Source organism: Anas acuta, chromosome 1 (assembly GCF_963932015.1).
Source record: "Anas acuta chromosome 1, bAnaAcu1.1, whole genome shotgun sequence".
NCBI classification, from domain to species: Eukaryota; Metazoa; Chordata; class Aves; order Anseriformes; family Anatidae; genus Anas; species Anas acuta.
Genome location: NC_088979.1, coordinates 131961274 through 131979978, shown reverse-complemented (window position 1 = coordinate 131979978; position 18705 = coordinate 131961274). Strand labels below are relative to the sequence as shown.

The following is an 18705-nucleotide window of genomic DNA, read 5'->3' as shown; positions in this document are numbered from 1 at the left end:
ATTTCTTGCGTGTGTCTTAATCAGGAGCCTGGAAAATCTTTCTGCACTGATTTTTATTTTTAATTTTTAATTTTTGCAAGGGATGTAAAGCACCATTTTGCTTATTGAAATGACTAACATACAGAAATACATTATGACTCTTTTTACATGGAGAGTCAATGCTCCAGCTCTTTACAATTGCTCCTTCATGCAAAGACAGAAGCAGAAAATATTCAATAACCTGAATTTCTAAAAATTTAAACCGTTTCATACAGGCACAGAGTGGGAAGCAGACATAAGGTGAAGCCAGAGTTTTTCCTGTGTGTGAAAATATGCTTAATTTGGATCTCTCTGGCCTCAAACTCCTCTACCCTTTCCTTCACATCTGTGTATCTGTACTTTACGTATCTTCACTTCAGTATTAACTTCTAAGGTAGGGCTATATTTGCTCCCTTTAAAATGTGTGTAAGAGATGCATTGCTGGACTGAGAAATTGCTTGACTGCAAAGCCTGTAGTCCCAGTGTCAGCCCTAGCACCATGCTTCTCCTTACATGCACTGGCTGGTGAAACCACCACCAGATCCCACATACAGCTAACGATCTTGAGTTCACCTCAGCCTCACCTTGTTCAGTACTTGCAGGCTCACAAAGTAGCACACTGGTACATGGAAATGTTCGTTATGTCTCTTAACTAGAGCACACTTTTATGAAAAGCTGTTTTTCTATGAATTTTTCATAGAATCATAGAACGGCCTGGGTTGAAAAAAACCCTTAAAGATCATCTAGTTTCAACTCCCCTGCTCTGGGAAGGGTTGCAAATCACTAGAGCAGGCAGCATAGTATTTGGGATTAGCAGTGATTTTAAAACTTTTATATATCCCTGTGTCCTCAAAATCATGCCTGTCCTTTCACACATATTCACACTCATAGAAAACATCTCTGAATTGCATCAAATGCTCAGACACGTGTTTGTAGTTGTAAAATTTCCAGTGATGCTTTAAATTCTGACACATCCACTTATTACATCATTTTTTGGCCAAATGCATATGCCTGATTTAATGAGCCATGCTGCATTACTAAACACTGTGTTTAAAACTGAAATTTTGCATGAGGCAGAAAGCTCTGAGAAAAGAGTGGTAGAAATCCAGAAGGAAAAATAAGTCATCTGCCTGGCCTATTTAGTTTTTAATCCTCAGGATATGGGTTTTTATATCAAACTTCACCAGCTCCGTGAAGTATTTTATTCTGCAGGTTTGCTACTGCCATAGTGGCGAGGCACATTCAGAGTTAATCTGCAGAGTTCAAGGGTATAAGGACCCCACAGCCACTCTACAGATTAATGAACAAAATTAATAACAAGACAAACAGCATGAATGTATCTGGCACAATGAGAAAATGGGAACCCCAGTCACAAAAACAGCAAAGAAAGGAAGCCCTGATTTTAATGACCCAGGGAGAATTAGGAAGCACAAATCAAAAGTATAAAGGTTTAAGTGACTTCAGGGTTGAACATATAAATTAATATTAGAAATTCTTACTCAGGTCCGGAAACTGTTGAGTAAGTACAAAGTACTGGCCAGCTGCAAACAGAGAGAAGGCTTCTTGTTTTTAAAGGCAGGCCTTTGAAAGAGCATACAGGAAACAAGATTTCATTTGGTCACACATGAAACCTTACCAAAAAGAAACAGCTTCATTTTGGTTTTCTCTTCACCATAGTGAATTTTAAAAAGCCGTAAGTGTTGACATTGAAAAGGTGGTAATTTTTTGGAAAGTAACTTATTTACTACAAATTCAGAATGCTTACACATTTCAGATAGTACCTAGAGCAGCAGTGTTTGATCCATGCAAAGTTTAGACATTGAAGTTTAGCTTTAAGGGCCAAAGGTTGTTGCAGCATCAGTTGATCTTACCAAGTCTCTGATCTTACAAGTCACCTTGCAACTCCTAACTTGCTGTCTTTGGTCAAGGTAAGGCATTTACTAACAGAACCCAATTTTTGTAAGCTCCAATTGTATACTTTTGGATTCAAATGGTAAAAGCATATTGTATCTATCAAAATACATGAGAAAAGCCTAGGGAATCTGCCACTTATGTTGGTGGCATAATTGTCAGATCAGAAATGTGTGAGTATATTTCTAAGATTCTGATTCAATTCCTACAGCCTATTAAGTACAACTATGTTTCAGATCTTCTACCTCAGTCACATCTGAGCCAGAAGGGGATAAAAAAGATTCCTTCTACCTTTGCATCCCATACACAAAGAAAAATCCATGAACAACAAGGAAAGCACACATAGATCAGCCTCCTAAGTTTTGAACACATTTAAAAAGAGAGCTAGAAGAGCCCACCAACACTCTTCAGAATTAGCGACATGGATCAGCTAAGGGAATTATATTCCCTTATTATGGTATTATTATATATGGTATTAATGGAAACTGAACTGTAAACAGATTTGCAATAACATAATAGCAAACTAGACTTGATTCTAAGTATCACAGACATTGTTTCTTCTTGTTTGCTCCAGATACATCACAGGATACACTTCAGGATCCAGTCACAAAACAGCCCAAATGCAAAACTCAAACTCTTTCATTTAGTTGTTCTCTTGCCACTTAGCAAATGTTGGATGATATGTAAAAGAAGCTCACGTATTTCAGACACTAGAAACAGAGTATTTTGTGAGTAAATTATTTATACTATACATATAAATAACAATACATCTTTTCCTGATCTGAATTTTCAGCTTTGGGTCTGTCTAGCCACGTCCCAAACTGCATTTGCATGCAGAGCAAACAAGGCCATGCAAGGAACTTATCTAAACACATATGAACATATCACTTCATAGTGACAAATTGTGGTTAACTATTTTTAGAATACTGTCAGTGATGATAACAAACAACACTTTAATGTGTAATTTTAGTTCCTAGTGATTTTAATATGAGCAATAGGATTTAAAGAGTATATTTTTGCATCCCCAACAAAGCAGCCTTCAGTGAGGGGATTTACTCTATACTTGCTTTAATAAGAACGAGTTTTTGTTTTTTTTTCCTTTTGGATTCTTCATCACCACAGTGTTACACAGTTTGAATCCCAGCAGCTCTGTCAAAATCGCTTCCAAATGCTCACAAAAGCTTACACCAAACAATTCACTATGCTTATAATTCCTATGACACTAGGCTAGTAGAAATTAAAACAACATTTTACAGAGACAAAGAGGTATTAAATCAGTGTCAGCAACAGATATCTCTGCTTCCTTTCTGCACTGAGTTCTATCTACCCCAACTGCATGTGATTGATGGGAACAGAAACACTCAAAATCAGTGATGGCAAACCATTGGCATGTCTTACTCTGGTGTTGAAAGAGCACCAATGAAACTATGTTATACTGCCAAATTTGAAGAGGCATCAGGCTCTGTTGCTGCTATTGATACATATTTCCCTCTTTGAAGGAAAAAGAGAGAACTACTTTGAAATACAACAACCTCAATCTATTCAATTCCCTGCTCCTTGCGAGGCCATGGAGATCTTTGATTTCAAGTTCTGTGGGGCAGACAGTCTCTTCTCCTGGCTGCTGCTGTAGAGTATTAACATGGCTAATTCTCATCCAGCACTGGGGCTGCCAGAAAATTTCATTAACCACTGAGGAACACAAAATTAGGAATAAATTGCTCGTTTGCTTGTATTACCCTCATTCTGTGGCATAAAACAGATTTTGCCAACATGATTCAAACCTCTCCTTGCTTTATAGATTCACAACAACATAGTGTTAAATGTTTTTCTAACTACATCCTTGTAAAAACTCAACTGCAGAGAGGTATGCAAATGTTCAACAATTACCTAAATTACATAATTTTTCAAGTAGGCACTCTGCAGGACACATCTCTCTCCTTGGAAGATGATCCCAAGGAAACATTGTGAAGTTACATGCTGTTCCCTGCACCAGCTGCTGCAGTTTAATTGGTAATAAGGTACCCTCACTTCCTGCAAGTGCAAACTGGTGTACTGAACCAGAGCCTAGTCCTGCAATGCACTTCAGGCACTCAGACACAATCTCTAGTCCTGCTCTAAGTTTGATTTTCATTCCTTCTGAAGGTTTTCAGCCTTTCAAAAAGAAAAGCATAACCTTGCTAGACTGTGACATCCAGGAAAGACTCACCACTTTATATTAAATTCAAAAGCAACATTTCCAATTTAAAAGCAATTATGATTTCAATATCAAGTCTCCTGTATCACAGAGTACATTTGGTTTCTTCACTGCAGCAAATCTGGTTCAACTGAATTATTCATGGTAATATTACCGCTCCACTAGCAAAGAAACCACAGTGTACTTTGAAAGCGTGGTGCAAGACCACTGTACATTTTGAAAGAATTAATGGATCTAGGTATTAACAAAGACAGAATGTGCAAAAAAATTAAAAACACACTGTATTCCAGGTAAATTAGAATAACAAAGAAATTTGAACACAGCTCCTTGCTAAACCCTATTTGATGTGGTTTTGTAATCCTAAACATGTTATTGCACTGTTAATAACAGATCATTGGGCTTGTTTTAAAGATGTAGCAGGTGAACAGTTTGCTGAGGCATTCTGTGAAGCGTATGCTTGTAGACAGAGGACATGACAGTATCCTAACAGGAATGTGCCACAGCTCACTCCCCTGTCTGGAGTGGGTAAACACTAGCCAAAGTTTTCAGACCCACCTAGCCACAGCTGAACTGCTGTTTCTAAAACATACACATATATATAATTTTAATTATTAAAAAAAATAAAGAGGAAGTGTACCGGGAATTATGACATAAGCACAAACACTTTTGGGGAAAAGATCGTATCTGTTCAGAATTGCCAGCACTTCTGTTTCTGCCCAAGCTTTCACTATGCTAATTTCAACAACCTACCAGATAGAAAAGGTTCTCCAAAATAGCAGTCCTTCAAGATCAAACCCTCCATCATAGCTGGTGGAAACTACAAGCACTGCCAGGAGGGAAGAAGCCACACCTCATGTCAGCACAGCTGGGGACACATTATCACCAGCACCTTGGGCAAGTGTCTCCAGCAACAATACCGACTCAGGATGCTCTGGTCCCTGCCCAAGACTACAAGTAAACCAGGGACTTTCTACCTCCCTGCCACATAAACACAGACACAGCGATAACCAGGGAAGAAGAATCATGAGAGGCAGAACCACACAAAACAAAACAAAGTCACTGTGCAGTGCTGTTGCTCAGAATGTAGAGTAGATATAATTCTCTGTTCCAAGAAGCCACTGAAAAAAACCATAACTGAAGTTCTAGAAGAGAGTAGGCTCTTTTTCACAAATCTTGAGTTATCCATTGTTAAAGTAAGAACAGTAGGAATTGCACAAAAGATAATCAAAACAAATTCATGTTTAATAATTTTTGAGAAACTGAATTATCAAGTTGTGAGTTAGCAAGCTCTCATGAAATTCAAAATCATTGTTTTGCTGAATGCCTTATTCTTTACATACACAATGGGCAGAAAGTAGGCATTATTAGCTAAGGTGTCCATCAGTTCACTCACCTGTTGGTCTCCATCCATGCTCTGGAGATCAGTATGCTATTCAGTATGAAAACTGAAAAATTCTAATGGCTTTAACTAATAATATATGGGAGCATCCTTCTTTACCCTTTTTCTACTTTTTTTTTTTTAAAAAAAAAGAAAACATCAGTGTATGAAGGAAGAAGAATCTCATTTCCAACCTTCCTATAACATCATAGGTCTCCTTAGTCTACCCTACCATGTGCTTGCTCATTTTTCATGTAGTCCTACTCTTTCCTTCCCAGAAAATTCTCTAAATCTTTCCAAGGCTCCTTTCATGTCTTTGTAGAGAGGAAGAACCTACGTTTATGTGCAATGACTACAGTAGATCAAAGCTAAGTATTGATCTTCCCTTTAATAACCACAAGGATGTAAATGGATAGCGGAGCTCTATTTCATGGGCGCTCTGACATTCAGGGTTTCTTGTTTCTCTCATTGTTGCTTTTAGCCTTACCAACAGCATCCTTGTTTGTCTCCTCAGTTTTCACAGATGTACTTCAGTAATGAGTTGTTACTCCTCAATTGTATCCATGGTAACCAGCTTGTAAATGGCTCTGGCTCAGTGGTTAAAGATCTGAAAAAAGACCAAGTACTGATATCCTACCTTGATCAGTTCTTTGAACTTGGGGTCTTCTTTGGAGTTAGGATCAATCATAGTGCGCTCCTCATTCTCCTCTGTCCAAGTGAAATGGGAAACGAGTTAGATCATATATACATTGCTGAAATACTGCAACAATTACTATTCATGAAGTGACCTGTCAGCTGATTAAGAAATAACAGTGCCCAGTCATCACCCTGGCAAGAGAATATCCAATGATCAAGTATTAGGGATTTTTTTTAATAGTCAAACAAAGATAATACGACTTCCTAAAATAAATTGTTTCCACTGACCTCCTCCAAATCAGATCCTGCTCTGTGTATGCAGAATACATCAGAAAAATCACCATCCTCTATACTGCAGGGCATACTAATACTAACAAACCAAGAAGGGCAGACAATTACTTTCCTCTTTCTCCTCAATTTGTATGTCATTTGTATTTGAAAATATAAGGATATTTTCCAAACTACTCTACCTTGAAAAGTAAAGCAAACTTATGGCACTGCACTTAGTGCAGCTGCTGAGACCCAGACTAACAGTCTGTGCTTCCCTAAAACTTGACACGTAGCAAGGGTCACACAAATGTGGCCCTGGGTGCAGGAACTGCTTAATCTCTGGGTAACACAGAAAATGAAAATTACCCCAATTTACATCAGTTCTGCTTATGTGTGCTGGAAGGACATAAAATACATCTCTCAGGTATATAGTCTTCTATTTCTTCTGTTACTGTGGGATGGCAAGATGTGGAAAATGCTCTCCAATGGCCAACCATTCAACTACAAGAGGTAGGAATGTAAAGATTAACTTTTAGAATGGATGATTTCATACTAAAAAATAGGTAGAAAAATCAACTTTAAATCTGTAAAGCTAACAACCAAACAGCTTTTGGCAGCTTTTTTTATCTTCCCAATAGCATGTGTGAATATATGCATCGCATTCGATGTTTATATGCTCTTGTAGTTATGTAGTTATGTATATCAGTATTTAAGAAACAGTTGGAACAAGTCTTGTATTTTAAATTCTGTTGCTTGCTTTCAAGTAGTAGACCTCTCTCCCTGCAACCTTCATTTTAGCTCCTTTAGTAGTCAAGTGACAGCTGTGATCAAGGTTAGATTTGTTCAAGTGGAGAGCAAACCTTGGCTACTACACAACAGGAACACAAGAACAGGTGGTAGTGTCACAACCGAATGAGGAGATCCACATGCTTTCAGCTAAAACAGTAATTTATAGACCCTGTAGATTTATCTTTTGATGAGTCTAGAGAGGCAATTTGAAATCCTATATTCCATTTGATTTCCCAATTCCTTCCAACACGATGACAAGGGAGGGTCTTGGGTATGACCACAGATTGGGCCTTTGCTACTTTTCATAGAGGAACTCTTTAAAATCTGACAATGACCAACATACCATGACTTGCTAATACAGTGCTAGACCTCAGTGCTCTCAGGTGGGAAACATGACCCTCGCAAATCATAGCTACAAGGCAAACTATACTATCCTACTGGGTTACCTTAGGCTTTTCCCAGACGTTTGGGTTTGGTATTTTGCAGTGCCTTTAATATTAATAAAAAATAAGACCCTTTTATCTGAACACTCTTGACAAATTTCCACAAATCTAGGAAGACACATGATTTCTTCAGCTGTTTTGTTTTTTGGTCTTTTTTTTTTCCTCCCTTGTTCCTTTATTTCCTCATTACCCCCTGGGATGAGTCAGGCACTCTAGCTATAAGGAAGTGACACCCAGTATACATCCAAAAAGCCGCAAACTGAAATCCTGAACAAGACCCATAAGGGTATACAATTCATCATGAAGTTTTGCTTAAGGATCACCGGTGGTCATGGCTTTGCATGACAGGTCTTCAAAACTGATTTTATTATTTGCCACCATGACAGCTTGCTTCAGCTTGCTTCAATTAATTCTGTAGGTTAAGGAAGTTATGTCCAGGAAAGAAAAAAAAATACATTTTTTTCCAACAAGCTTTAAACACTTACTGCTATTACATTATGTTGCTGCTCTTTGATGGACTTGGAAGGGAGGGGAACTGGAACTTGAATACTTGCCTTCTTTCTATAAAGCATTCCTCGTTTTACATATTCCCACATTATTGTTTTCAACAAAATAAATGTTGATTTGTTCGTTATCAGGTCCCATTGTGCTGCAACATCACTTGCAAAGTGCCAGCAGTAACCAAAGTCAGAACCTGGCATCCAGCTGTTAACAAAAGTGTAGCACCTATATTGAGTTGAGGCAGTTTAATGGTTCCATAGGAACCACAACACACACTTCTGCTACAGACTTTCTGTCAGTTGATCCTTCAGTTTTGCATCTATATGTGGAAAGATACCACTTCCTTACCAAAGAAGGATGTCGAAATAAAGGACAAATAAAGACTGAGATACAACTAGACAATGGATTAATGACACTGAAGCAACTCTTAAGTAGACAAACTCAGCAGTATTTTCCATCTAATTCTTTGCAAATCCCAATTTTCTATGTTTTCAGTATGGCCATAGAAAAATTCAAGTCCTCTGCCAATTCCTTGAGCAAGACTATTTTCTTCTACGCTTACTTTAAGTGTAGCTGCATAGGTGGCATTGCTCTTTAAATTCCATTTTAGCATCTCTATTTCCTATTTCCTAGTCTATGTCTGACATACAATGATTCTCAATTCTGTCAATTTCAACTTAGCCATCTATATTCAACAAATAAGAAGTGGATATGGAGTCACAGTGGCAGCCTTCATTAATAATAACATAGTTGAGTTCTGTAGCATGAATACTATACCTAAGAAAGTATCTTCTGGATGCATGTCCACAGTGCTTGGATTCATTGGTGCATTGATTGCATTTTTACCCTCTTCTTGCAGGTCACTCACTGAGGAGAAGGAAAAAACAGACAGAAAGATTGTAATAAATGCAAAGTTTCTGGATATGTAGGGGTAGAAGACATAGTAAGAACAAACATCTGGTAGATCCATTTCAAAATGTGCCCAAAGTTTATGGAATGAAGAACTGCAGCTAGAGTTGAAAAGAAATTCAACAGAACATCCTTCTATAGCTAATTAAACTGAGCCACCAGACTACCAGCTGAAAATATTTTGCAAGAAACTCGATCCTATGGTAAAAGCAATGTCAGAATGCTTGTTTCTCTAGAATGGAGGCACGTAAGCTTTGTCTGCAGAATGGCCCAGATCTACAGCAGACAGCAAACTGTAAAACCAAACTCACTTTCTGATAGCACCACCATCACTCATTACCACCTTTTACAACTGCAGAACACCAAGAACTATTTGCCACTGGCCTCATTAAAAGCCTCAGAGAATCCCAGGGAGACCTGCCAAATGATGAAAATGTATTTAATTTTAGCATTGCAACGGGCTAAAGATAGATATTGCATGGTCTGGTGAACACAAATTTGGAATCTTTCAAACTCCCAAATGTACCACTCAGTAACAGTTGGACAAGTCAGCAGAGTATGCTGCATCAATGAAATGGATATTAAAATACTTCCCTACATGTTGCTACATGGGAGAAACTGAATTTGAGTAAAAAATAAATAAATAAAAATTGTTTAGTATTATAGAGCTCAACAGTAAGAAAATCAGTAACAGTACTATAACATTTCTATACTCTCCACGGTCTATCTGCCCCTAAACTCGGATAGCAACTACTTATTATAAGGCAACCTATTAAAATACATGCATCTGAAGCAGGAGATAAAAGGAGACTGCAGTAACCCCATCTATTCAGTCACAGGTCTGTGTTAGCACGGACTAAAATCACATGCGGCAGCACTGTTGTATTTCAGTCTCCTTTGGGAGAGGGGTCCAAGTCCCATATTCTTTCATGGGTAAAGCAAGGATTTCCAGACACATAATTATAAGATCTACAAGGGAAGCTTTTGTGGGGAGGCGGGGGGGAGGGAAGCAAATGAGGGCAATTAACTAATACTCACAGTGTACTACTAATAAGCACTTTTGTCAAGAATAGTCAGCATTCCCCTTTCCTGTTGGAAAATCAAATCACTGACTAATCATACGAATGCATTCTGCAAAGGTTATAAAATCCTGCATAAGTACTCACTTTTTTCCAGCTCAATATTAGTGGAAAAGATAGCAATCCTACTGTCCCAGAAGAGGCCAGGAACAACAGCATACTGCAGTCCCCACTCCTCCTCTCACAGATACTTGAAATGAAGGCACTTAAGATGAGTTAGTACATCTCTTAACTGCATTTTGAAGCTAGCTCTGTTTCACAGCATGATACTGAGCATGACTAAAATCCTCAATTACGAAAAGCTGTTCCTATGCTCTGCAAGCTGCAAACACCAGTCTTGCATTTTGAGACCTTACAGCTTGCGAACTGTGCTGAAGAGGCCAGTCAGAGCTGAGGTGGCACAAAGCATGGGGGCAGGGGGCCTGCCAGCCACCAGCACAGCTGCTTTCTGTATTGTACTCCTTTTGAAAAGGGAAAGGAGCAGAACAGAGATTTAGCCTCCTGAATAAACGTCATTATTAGCAAAGCTATAATTGTCCCTTTTCTGCATTCGTTCATATTTTTGGAAAGTTCTCCAACCAAAGGTCAGGGAGCTAAGAGACATCACACATCAGACCAAACAGCTTTCACAGCATGCCTCACCCTGCCCTGCTTGCACTTGCCAAGTCAGAGCTTCTTCCCTCAAGCAGCTCCTGCACTGTGATGCCAACAGGAATACAGCCACAAGGAGGCATAAGGAAAGTTGTGTGGGAAACGGACATTAAAGGGGAAGATTTTTGAAGTACTCTTAGGTCTATAAATGCCGAAGTTCCACTTAAATTATAATTCCTTATAGATGTAACTTCCTTTTCATTATTAAAGCACTTCTGTCATTCTGGGAATGCCTAGTGTTTGGTAAGGTCAGAGCACTGGTGTACCTAATGTTTTGCAAATGCAGAAGAGAGCTGCCTCAGGGCAGTGAATGCATGGTATTGTCTTCAGTGTATGCTATATAAATAAAATACTGCATACATTTCAAGCCAGACTAATTTTAAATGCAGTTAAACTGTTTTTATTCCCAAATGTTCATTTAAGATGATACATTTTCCCCCCCTTTTTTTTTTAATATCAGAATGATCTCCACACTCTTCCTAACACAAACACCTTGTTTCTGAGCAATTTACTAAACCAAAAGAAAACATCAAGACGGATGTGTGCCCTAAGCCCCCTCCCTCCAGAAACTCACGACATGAAGAGCTACGTAAAACCCTTATACTTGCCCTCAGATCCAGCGAGACTTGTCTAGAACAAGAGCAGAGCATCCTGCCCTACTGCTAACAGCAAAGCAAAGCCGCTTTGGTAGAAAGCCTTCCAGTGCTTGCTGCCCAGAAAGCCCTAGCCACAGAGAGCCCATACGCCATGTCCTAAGCTTATGAAGAGGTTCTTGCTGGAAACATGATCTGTCATACCTCCTTTTTTGCGACGTTTACACAGGAGCCCTGTCATTTCAGCCCCCCAGCACCTGGAGGTCCATCACACACATCTGCAGATGAATCACGTGGGCAGTCTGCATGCTGAAGGGGCAACAGCAACTGGATGAGGGGCTGACACCTCGATGCTGCCAGCCCCAGCTTAACTCAGGCAGGGTGACACTGACACGGGAGGAGACACTCAGATGGCCTCCCAGCTGTCAGGCTGGGGCAGCAGCCACAGAGGAGGGAGCAAGCAGAGCACTGCTGCCAGCCAGGATCCTTCCTATCCCCGTCACTTCTGCAGATGACCATGTGCTTGGCTTGGCCTGCTGCTGCCTGCCTCAGGGCAAGGACAGAGACAAGTCCTTCCAAGACGGCATTTTGTGAGGATAGTGAAAGCCCTCTTCATCCTCTGGCCAAAGCATGGCTGGGTTCCCCACCCTGACAGCCTGCCCCAAGGACACGTTGGTTCACACAGCAACAGTCAGCATGCAGAAAAGCAGTCATGCTTAGGAGTATAAATCTGCCCAGGTATTCTCAGTACCTGTCAAACTCCAGAACCTTTCCATAATGCATTTGAAGAAATGCTAAGGACCTTTTCCCTGCTCACTGCCCCCAGTACTCACTTATCTCTGTCAAACAGACAAAGAAACAAGAGCAGTAAAAGGAAAGTGCCCCACATCATTGGGAGAAAAAACAGAGAATCCAAATATAAGCAAATGGAAACAGATAAAAAACAAACAAACAAACAAACAAACAAACAAACAAAAACTTAGCCAGGATGGAGCAAGAGGTACATTTCTGAAAAGAATCTGAATGATGCTTTAATGCAACACACCAAAGAATGTGTTTCAGCCCGTGCTTCACAAACCCAAATGATGTACTCCAAATGATTAGACTGATGCCCATACGCCTAGTTTGGCAAACACCAACTTCTCCTACTTCGTAACAGCCACAGTGGTTTCAGCTGTAAGGCTTACACTGGACGCTTACAGGGAATGATCCATCTATGCAAAACGGCATTTTACTGCGAGATCAGAGCTCGGCTTGCATACCAGGTTTCAGCCACGTTAAGTCCCCCATGACACATTGCTGCTCCTTGCCTGCTCTTCACCTGCCTGTTTGCAGGAATTCTTCTTTTCCTCTGCCCTTTCCTGCAAGAAACATTTTCTCCTGTTGTTCTGGAGCAATTCTTTGTATGCTCTCTAAATGAGATCTGAGTAAAACATCTTTCCACAATGCCCCATAATTCTATTTCATAGGTCAGTCACGGAATCTGCAGCAGGGGAAGACAGCAGAGGTAGTTTGAGTACAGGCTGGGACAGCAATCACTTAGACCAGACTGGTTCCAGCCGATGCGGATCTGTTGCTCCAGGCTGGTTTGATCACTCCACCAGCAGATGTCTCAGTGCCAGCACATTTCCTGCGAGCAGCCCCAGCAACCCAGGAGAGCTCTCCTGCCTGCAGATGGACCTCACCCCACCATGACCCACAAGGCTCTGCTGAATGGTCACAGCTTTAACATAACACTTGCAGACAGTCTAATGACTCTGCCATGAACCTGCACAGGGTGGGCCCGGTGTAACCACGGGCACAGGAAGACGATGCCTTGGAAAGACCTCTGGCAGAAATAACGGGGACTTCTCCCAGACATCTGTTACAGCCTGCCTCATTTCTGGCTTGGGATTCCTTCTCTGAGCTGATCCTCAATTAGGAGGCAGTGCCAGTCCTCTGAACCACCTCAGGACTGTGGCAGCCAGCACTAGCAACATCCAAGTGCAAGGAGGGATGGGCAAGTGGCCAAGGTATTCAGCAACAGCCTTGATCATCTCCCTAAACCAGAAATTTAAATTCACACCTAAAAGGTCACTTCTTGACTAGTCCCCTGGAAAGCAGCAACGGTTCCTGGAAGCTCTCCAATGTTTTAACAGGCTCCTGGCAGTATCGGCAATCAACATGGTTTAGTCACAGTGGCAGCTATTGTGGCCTTTCCAAAAAATTAATATAATGAGCAGATCGTATACACACATGCTACACAGTATGACATCTTTAAACCAGGAAGGCTGCCTCAGTGCATGGAGTACAGGCAAACTTCAGCAATTAGCTGCAGAAAGGTGGAAGCACCACCAAGGCTGTTGAGTATTTCTCACAAGTAGGGAAATAAATGATCTTTAAAGTCAGCAGGAGCACTGTGACAAGAAGAAAAGTCCCTGCTTTCTCCTTTTTATAAGAAAGAGCAAGCCATTGTCAAATTATTTGATCCTTTCTACCTTCACTCTTAATAATATAAGTATGATTTAAAAAAAAAAAATAAGTACATAGCACAGCTCACCTCTTAAATCTTTACTGTTCACTGCTTTGTTATTAAAAAGTTGACCACAAGCTTCTGCCTCTTACAAAACCAAATGCTACTTAATTTTAGCTCTAGTTATTTCTGACTGCAGGGCTGAATCTCACCCCACAGAAAGCAGTAGCTGCTGTAGTGCTCATCATGGGACTGTGGATATGGTGCTTTCCTTTGTTATATATGGAGTGGTAATTCGTGTCGAGAAAATGGTTGATATTAATAAAGAAGGGGGAGATTTGGGAATGTGGCCATGGGGGTTGGAAAGTCCCATGGTTGAGATAACATTAAACTCTTAACGATGAGGCCATCGGGAATATAAAAGAGTTTAGAGGGAACAAAGAAGGGTGATTCAGGAGACCCCATGCAGTCTCAGGGTTTCTTGTTCTCCAGATGGTTTCTTTTTCTCCAGCCGTTAAGGCATGGATGTTTCTGGGTGTTTGCTGTTGTTGTTATATGCAAAGTTGTTTGACCAATGAAAAGCTGTTTTGAAAAGAACTGCTGTGGAGAGAAGGGTATAAGAGGGGAGCCTGACCTCAAGATAAAAAGAAGAAAAAGGCAACACGATGAAGTTACATCAATAAAGAAGCAGGAAAAAGAAGTGAGGGGGAACAGGCTGGCAGAATGGAGACTAGGACGGGAACAGGCACTTTGATTGCCTCATGAACATAGGTTCGGACAAATTCAGCAAACTGCTCAGAGAAGCTCGTACTGAAAGTCGCTGGAAACAGGCACACTGGAGCTGGAGATGTGGGAATATAAATGTTGTTTTTACAGAGTTACATTGTTTAGAAGGAAGGAATGTGGTGCTGAGATATGCTTACAGTGATAAGAAAGCTTAAGCAGGCGACCTTGTAAAATGCAGACAACCAGACTGCTTAGGACAATTAGGTGAAAATCACGGTGTTAAGTCAGATAAGTGAAGAAACATTACCACTTCAAACAGTAAAAATGTCAAAAGAAAATTGAAATTTAACAGGCCGGCAATTGAAGGCCATGCATTGTTTGTGAAGCATCAGATAGATTGTGAACCTGGATTACCCACTCAACTCAGTGGGGAAACAGGGTAGGGTCCTGTCATCAAAAAGTATATAAACTGTGTTTTGGAACTAGTAGATGTGCTCTCTCCTGCTTGTGGGGCGCCCGCCATTGCAATCGCGAATAAATTACTACTTCACCTGAGCCTAAGTTATTGGCTACGGAGTGTTTCTCACAGAGAGAAGCTCGAGCTGAAAGAAGCGGACCTGTGCACACAACTGCCTCTCGCTGGTAAGCAGTTGCGCGTTATGGGGAATCATAAGTCCTTAGGAACAAAGACTGTCCTGGTAACCTTACAGCTTATTCTCCTTATTAACAATTGGACAGTTTATGAGCCCGAAATATGGGACCAAACAGGTCAAGGTGTGGGACTCTGCAACTAAAAACGACAAGGTTGCAGTGGGATTGCTCAGCACCTGGCGAGCAATCTCTGAGGCCTTAAAGAGCCATGTGGGGCTACAATCACAAACATGTGGTTTTCCAGATAGTGAGGGATCTGCGGGCTCCTTCACTGATCCGACTGCTATGCCATCAGCCCCTCTGCTGCTACAGCCATCGAAGGCCTTTGCTGTTACGCCCCCTGTTGACCTGGATGTGCCTTTTGACCCAGGCCTCTTGGCCTTCACAAGGAGATGGATATGCTTTTCTTCAATCCGGGAAGAACGGGATACATAAGGCCCGAAGACTGAGTTGCTTGACAACTTAAAGCGAGACATATTGTTCAAAAGGAATGGAAAATTGAGACTTGTTTGTACAAGAAAAGGAATGGAAAATGGAGAAACTTAAAGAATTGTTTGTTACCTTTTCTGATTGTACATATGTTTAGGTGTACTCGAGTTAGTAAATCATGGAACTTAAAGGATTGTTTGTTACCTTTCCTGATTGTACGTATGTATAGGTGTACTCGGGTTTAATATGTAAAAGCGATATTCTATATGTTTAGAATGTTTGATGTTCGTGTGTGCGTGTTGGTGGAGCGTAGACTCCCTGCATACTGAGCGCTGTTTACTTGCCTTTTATACTTTTTATGAATATTTCTTTCATAAATATTACTAAATTCAGATTGAGTTGAGACTTCATTTATAACAATGTCAAACTCCATTTCTACCCAACTCAGGTCAGTGGCATGACCCCCCATCTGTATGCACCTCAGGTGAGAGGCAGACATCAGACAATTCCTCCTGAGGAAGCTGACCAACCTTACACAAAAGATCAAACATCTCCTGGAGCTGCCACTTCCCATGGGAGGTCTGAGACAAGAGGGCAATAGTGCCCTGGGGGGCAAGGGCCTGCTCCTCCCCTTGCTCATCACATACCAACACATGCAGCCACAAGCACAAAATTCTACCTGACACCTGAATACCCTTCTTAAAAAGAAGTCTTCAAAACTGTAAGCTTTCTAGGAATGCTTAAAAAAAAAAAAAGTTTTGCAAAAACTGGCATTTTCCAATAAAAACGGTTGTACTGGCACACGTCAAACCAGCCCCAAACATGGTGTGCGTTGACACACTTTAGACCGTCTCTTTTCTAGGGGCAAACCGCACACGCAATTCACCAATCTGCTGCTGCATTAATAATTGCTTAACATTTACAAAAGGCTCTGAGATCTTTTGGTGGAGAATGCAGGAGAAAGACAAAGCCTCCATTAATTACAATAGAGAATTAACAATCCCTGTGCAGATCAAAGGCAAATATTTGATCTCATTCACATAATGGCACTGTATCAAGGGACTGCACTCAAACCAGAACAGTAATAAAGGAAATTATTGATATGCCTCAGCAAGCAAAGAAAGCACTCACAATGGCCAGGATCTGTCACTTAAAGAAATTTACAGCTAAAGACAGTTTTCAGAAAAGAGCTGTAGTAATCTTTTTGTTTTAGTTGCAAAGACCAAGCCACACTTGCTTATATGGACATGTTAAACTTACAAAGATGAATGGCCTATTTTGTGACTGACAGAACAAAGATCACCCCTGTATTTTTGTCAGTGGGAAAATACATATCTACGGTGTCAGCAGCACATGTAACATTTGAGCTAGCCAGAAACTTTTATGAAAAAATGGGCCTTTGTGTTGATTTGGAGGATGAAATATTGTTTTCAGTTTTTTACCATCAAAATCCTTACGTATGAGTGCTGCTGTTTTTAATTGTGGTGAAAAAAGAAAATCTGCATTTTTGATGGGTGACACCTGTGCTGAGTCAAATAATATTAACACTGCTGCAGCTGTCCTGGGTAAGCCCTTCACGTGTATGAGCTCTCCTCAAAAGAAAAAGGGTGTGCTAAAGCAGAAGGGGGAGAGAAAAAATAGCCTGGGAGAAAAGAGACCAAAGCAGACCGCAGCAACTATGAGGAACTTTCAGCATCACCAGTGCTGGCAACTAAACACCAAACCAAACAAAATAAGAATCTGTTATTACTAAGTAGAAAGATTTTTAGCCCTAATTGCACAGCACACTTCAACACAGCAGGAAAGCAGAATCCTACAAAAAGCGAGCTGCTGCCTGCTGAACCAACTCTGCTTCAGTTCACTGCCCTACCTGGCTGAATGGAAGCTCTGACCTTCTGTGGGCAACAGAACAGAACAGAAAAAGCAGAGCTGGCCACCACTGCTACTGCTGCTGAGGTATCTGAGAAGGGCCCCCTGACCCACTATTAATCTGGCTCTGATAACAATTTACAAAGCTAGAGCCAGACCACAGCTGCATGGGCAAAAATCAGCAGGGCTACGAGCCAAGGTGAGCCCATTGCATCGGTACAGTGCTGGGGTTTTCAAAGTAGTCAAATCGATCCTCCCAAGCTTCACAGCTGCCACAGGACAAGGCCAGAGCTCATCTCATCTATTTCAGTCCCCTTCTGCTCAGCTCATGCAACAGGTCTAACACCCACACAGTAAGAACTTAACCAGGAATCCTCAGAAATCAGTTCTGCAAGGCAGAAAAGCAAGACACAGACTTTGACAGAAGCATATAGAAAGCTGTGGAGCTAAACCTAAAAGTCTAAGTCAGGATCCACTATTTTGCAGTAAGCCCCTGCTTCCTGTTTCCTTAATTACTGCCTTGAGCCATAGCTATGCAACTGTTTTCTTTGGTAGGCATCCAACCGGCACTCCAGACTTCCCCTCCATCCCTAGCTGCCACTCACCCCTTCCTCTTTGTTTGCGGAAGCCATGCCATGACACAGTGTGGAGGCACAGCATGGCTGAAAACCAACCAGCTAAGACAGAAAAAAATAGTAATTTAATTTTCACTGTACAGATGCGCAAACACTAGTGGCTGAGAAAAAAAAAATGTTGCAGAAGTAAGACTGTAGAAAGGAATGGTGTTTTAAAGTGTTTACAGAGTTACAGCTCCAGAGGTCAGGTTTTCAAGAATGAAAAAAGCCACCCAGTAGCACATTGAACAGATATGCCGACCTGGTCAGCTCTGCTTCACCCTCCCTGCATTGGCCGTACAGCAGCATCCCAGAGCTCTGAAAATAGCACAAGGTTTTAATACCTTTCTTTTTGCCAGATAGTAGTATATTTTCAAGGACAGGAGTGTATTTTCAATTATATTTATGTATTTTCAAGTATATTTTCAAGCAGGTCACAGCAAACAGTTCTGACATTTTGTCTTCCCTGCCCAAAATGAAACAATGCTCCCCTTCATGCAGTTGAGCAAGGAAAGGACAACAAACTGAATTTTTATTTGTAGCATCTTTCGGTATTCTCAGGATGCATATTGACTGCTACAATTCAATATTG

General features: G+C 40.9%; 1 protein-coding gene and 1 long non-coding RNA gene across 5 annotated transcripts in view; one reads left to right on the top strand and one right to left on the bottom strand.

Annotated features, from left to right (window-relative positions):
• PARVB (parvin beta) overlaps nucleotides 1-18705 on the bottom strand; it is an 81629-nt gene that overhangs the window by 41835 nt on the left and 21089 nt on the right. For all 4 annotated transcript variants that reach the window (XM_068657151.1, XM_068657179.1, XM_068657160.1 and 1 more), the window contains exons 2-3: nucleotides 8918-9007; nucleotides 6139-6209 (exon numbers count right to left, since the gene is read on the bottom strand). In XM_068657151.1, coding sequence (XP_068513252.1) covers nucleotides 6139-6209; nucleotides 8918-9007 — 161 coding nt within the window. The remainder of the gene's footprint in view (nucleotides 1-6138; nucleotides 6210-8917; nucleotides 9008-18705) is intronic.
• On the top strand, nucleotides 14792-16022 carry LOC137850240 (uncharacterized). Its single transcript, XR_011092394.1, has 2 exons — nucleotides 14792-15192; nucleotides 15446-16022. It is a non-coding gene; the product is annotated as an uncharacterized lncRNA (long non-coding RNA).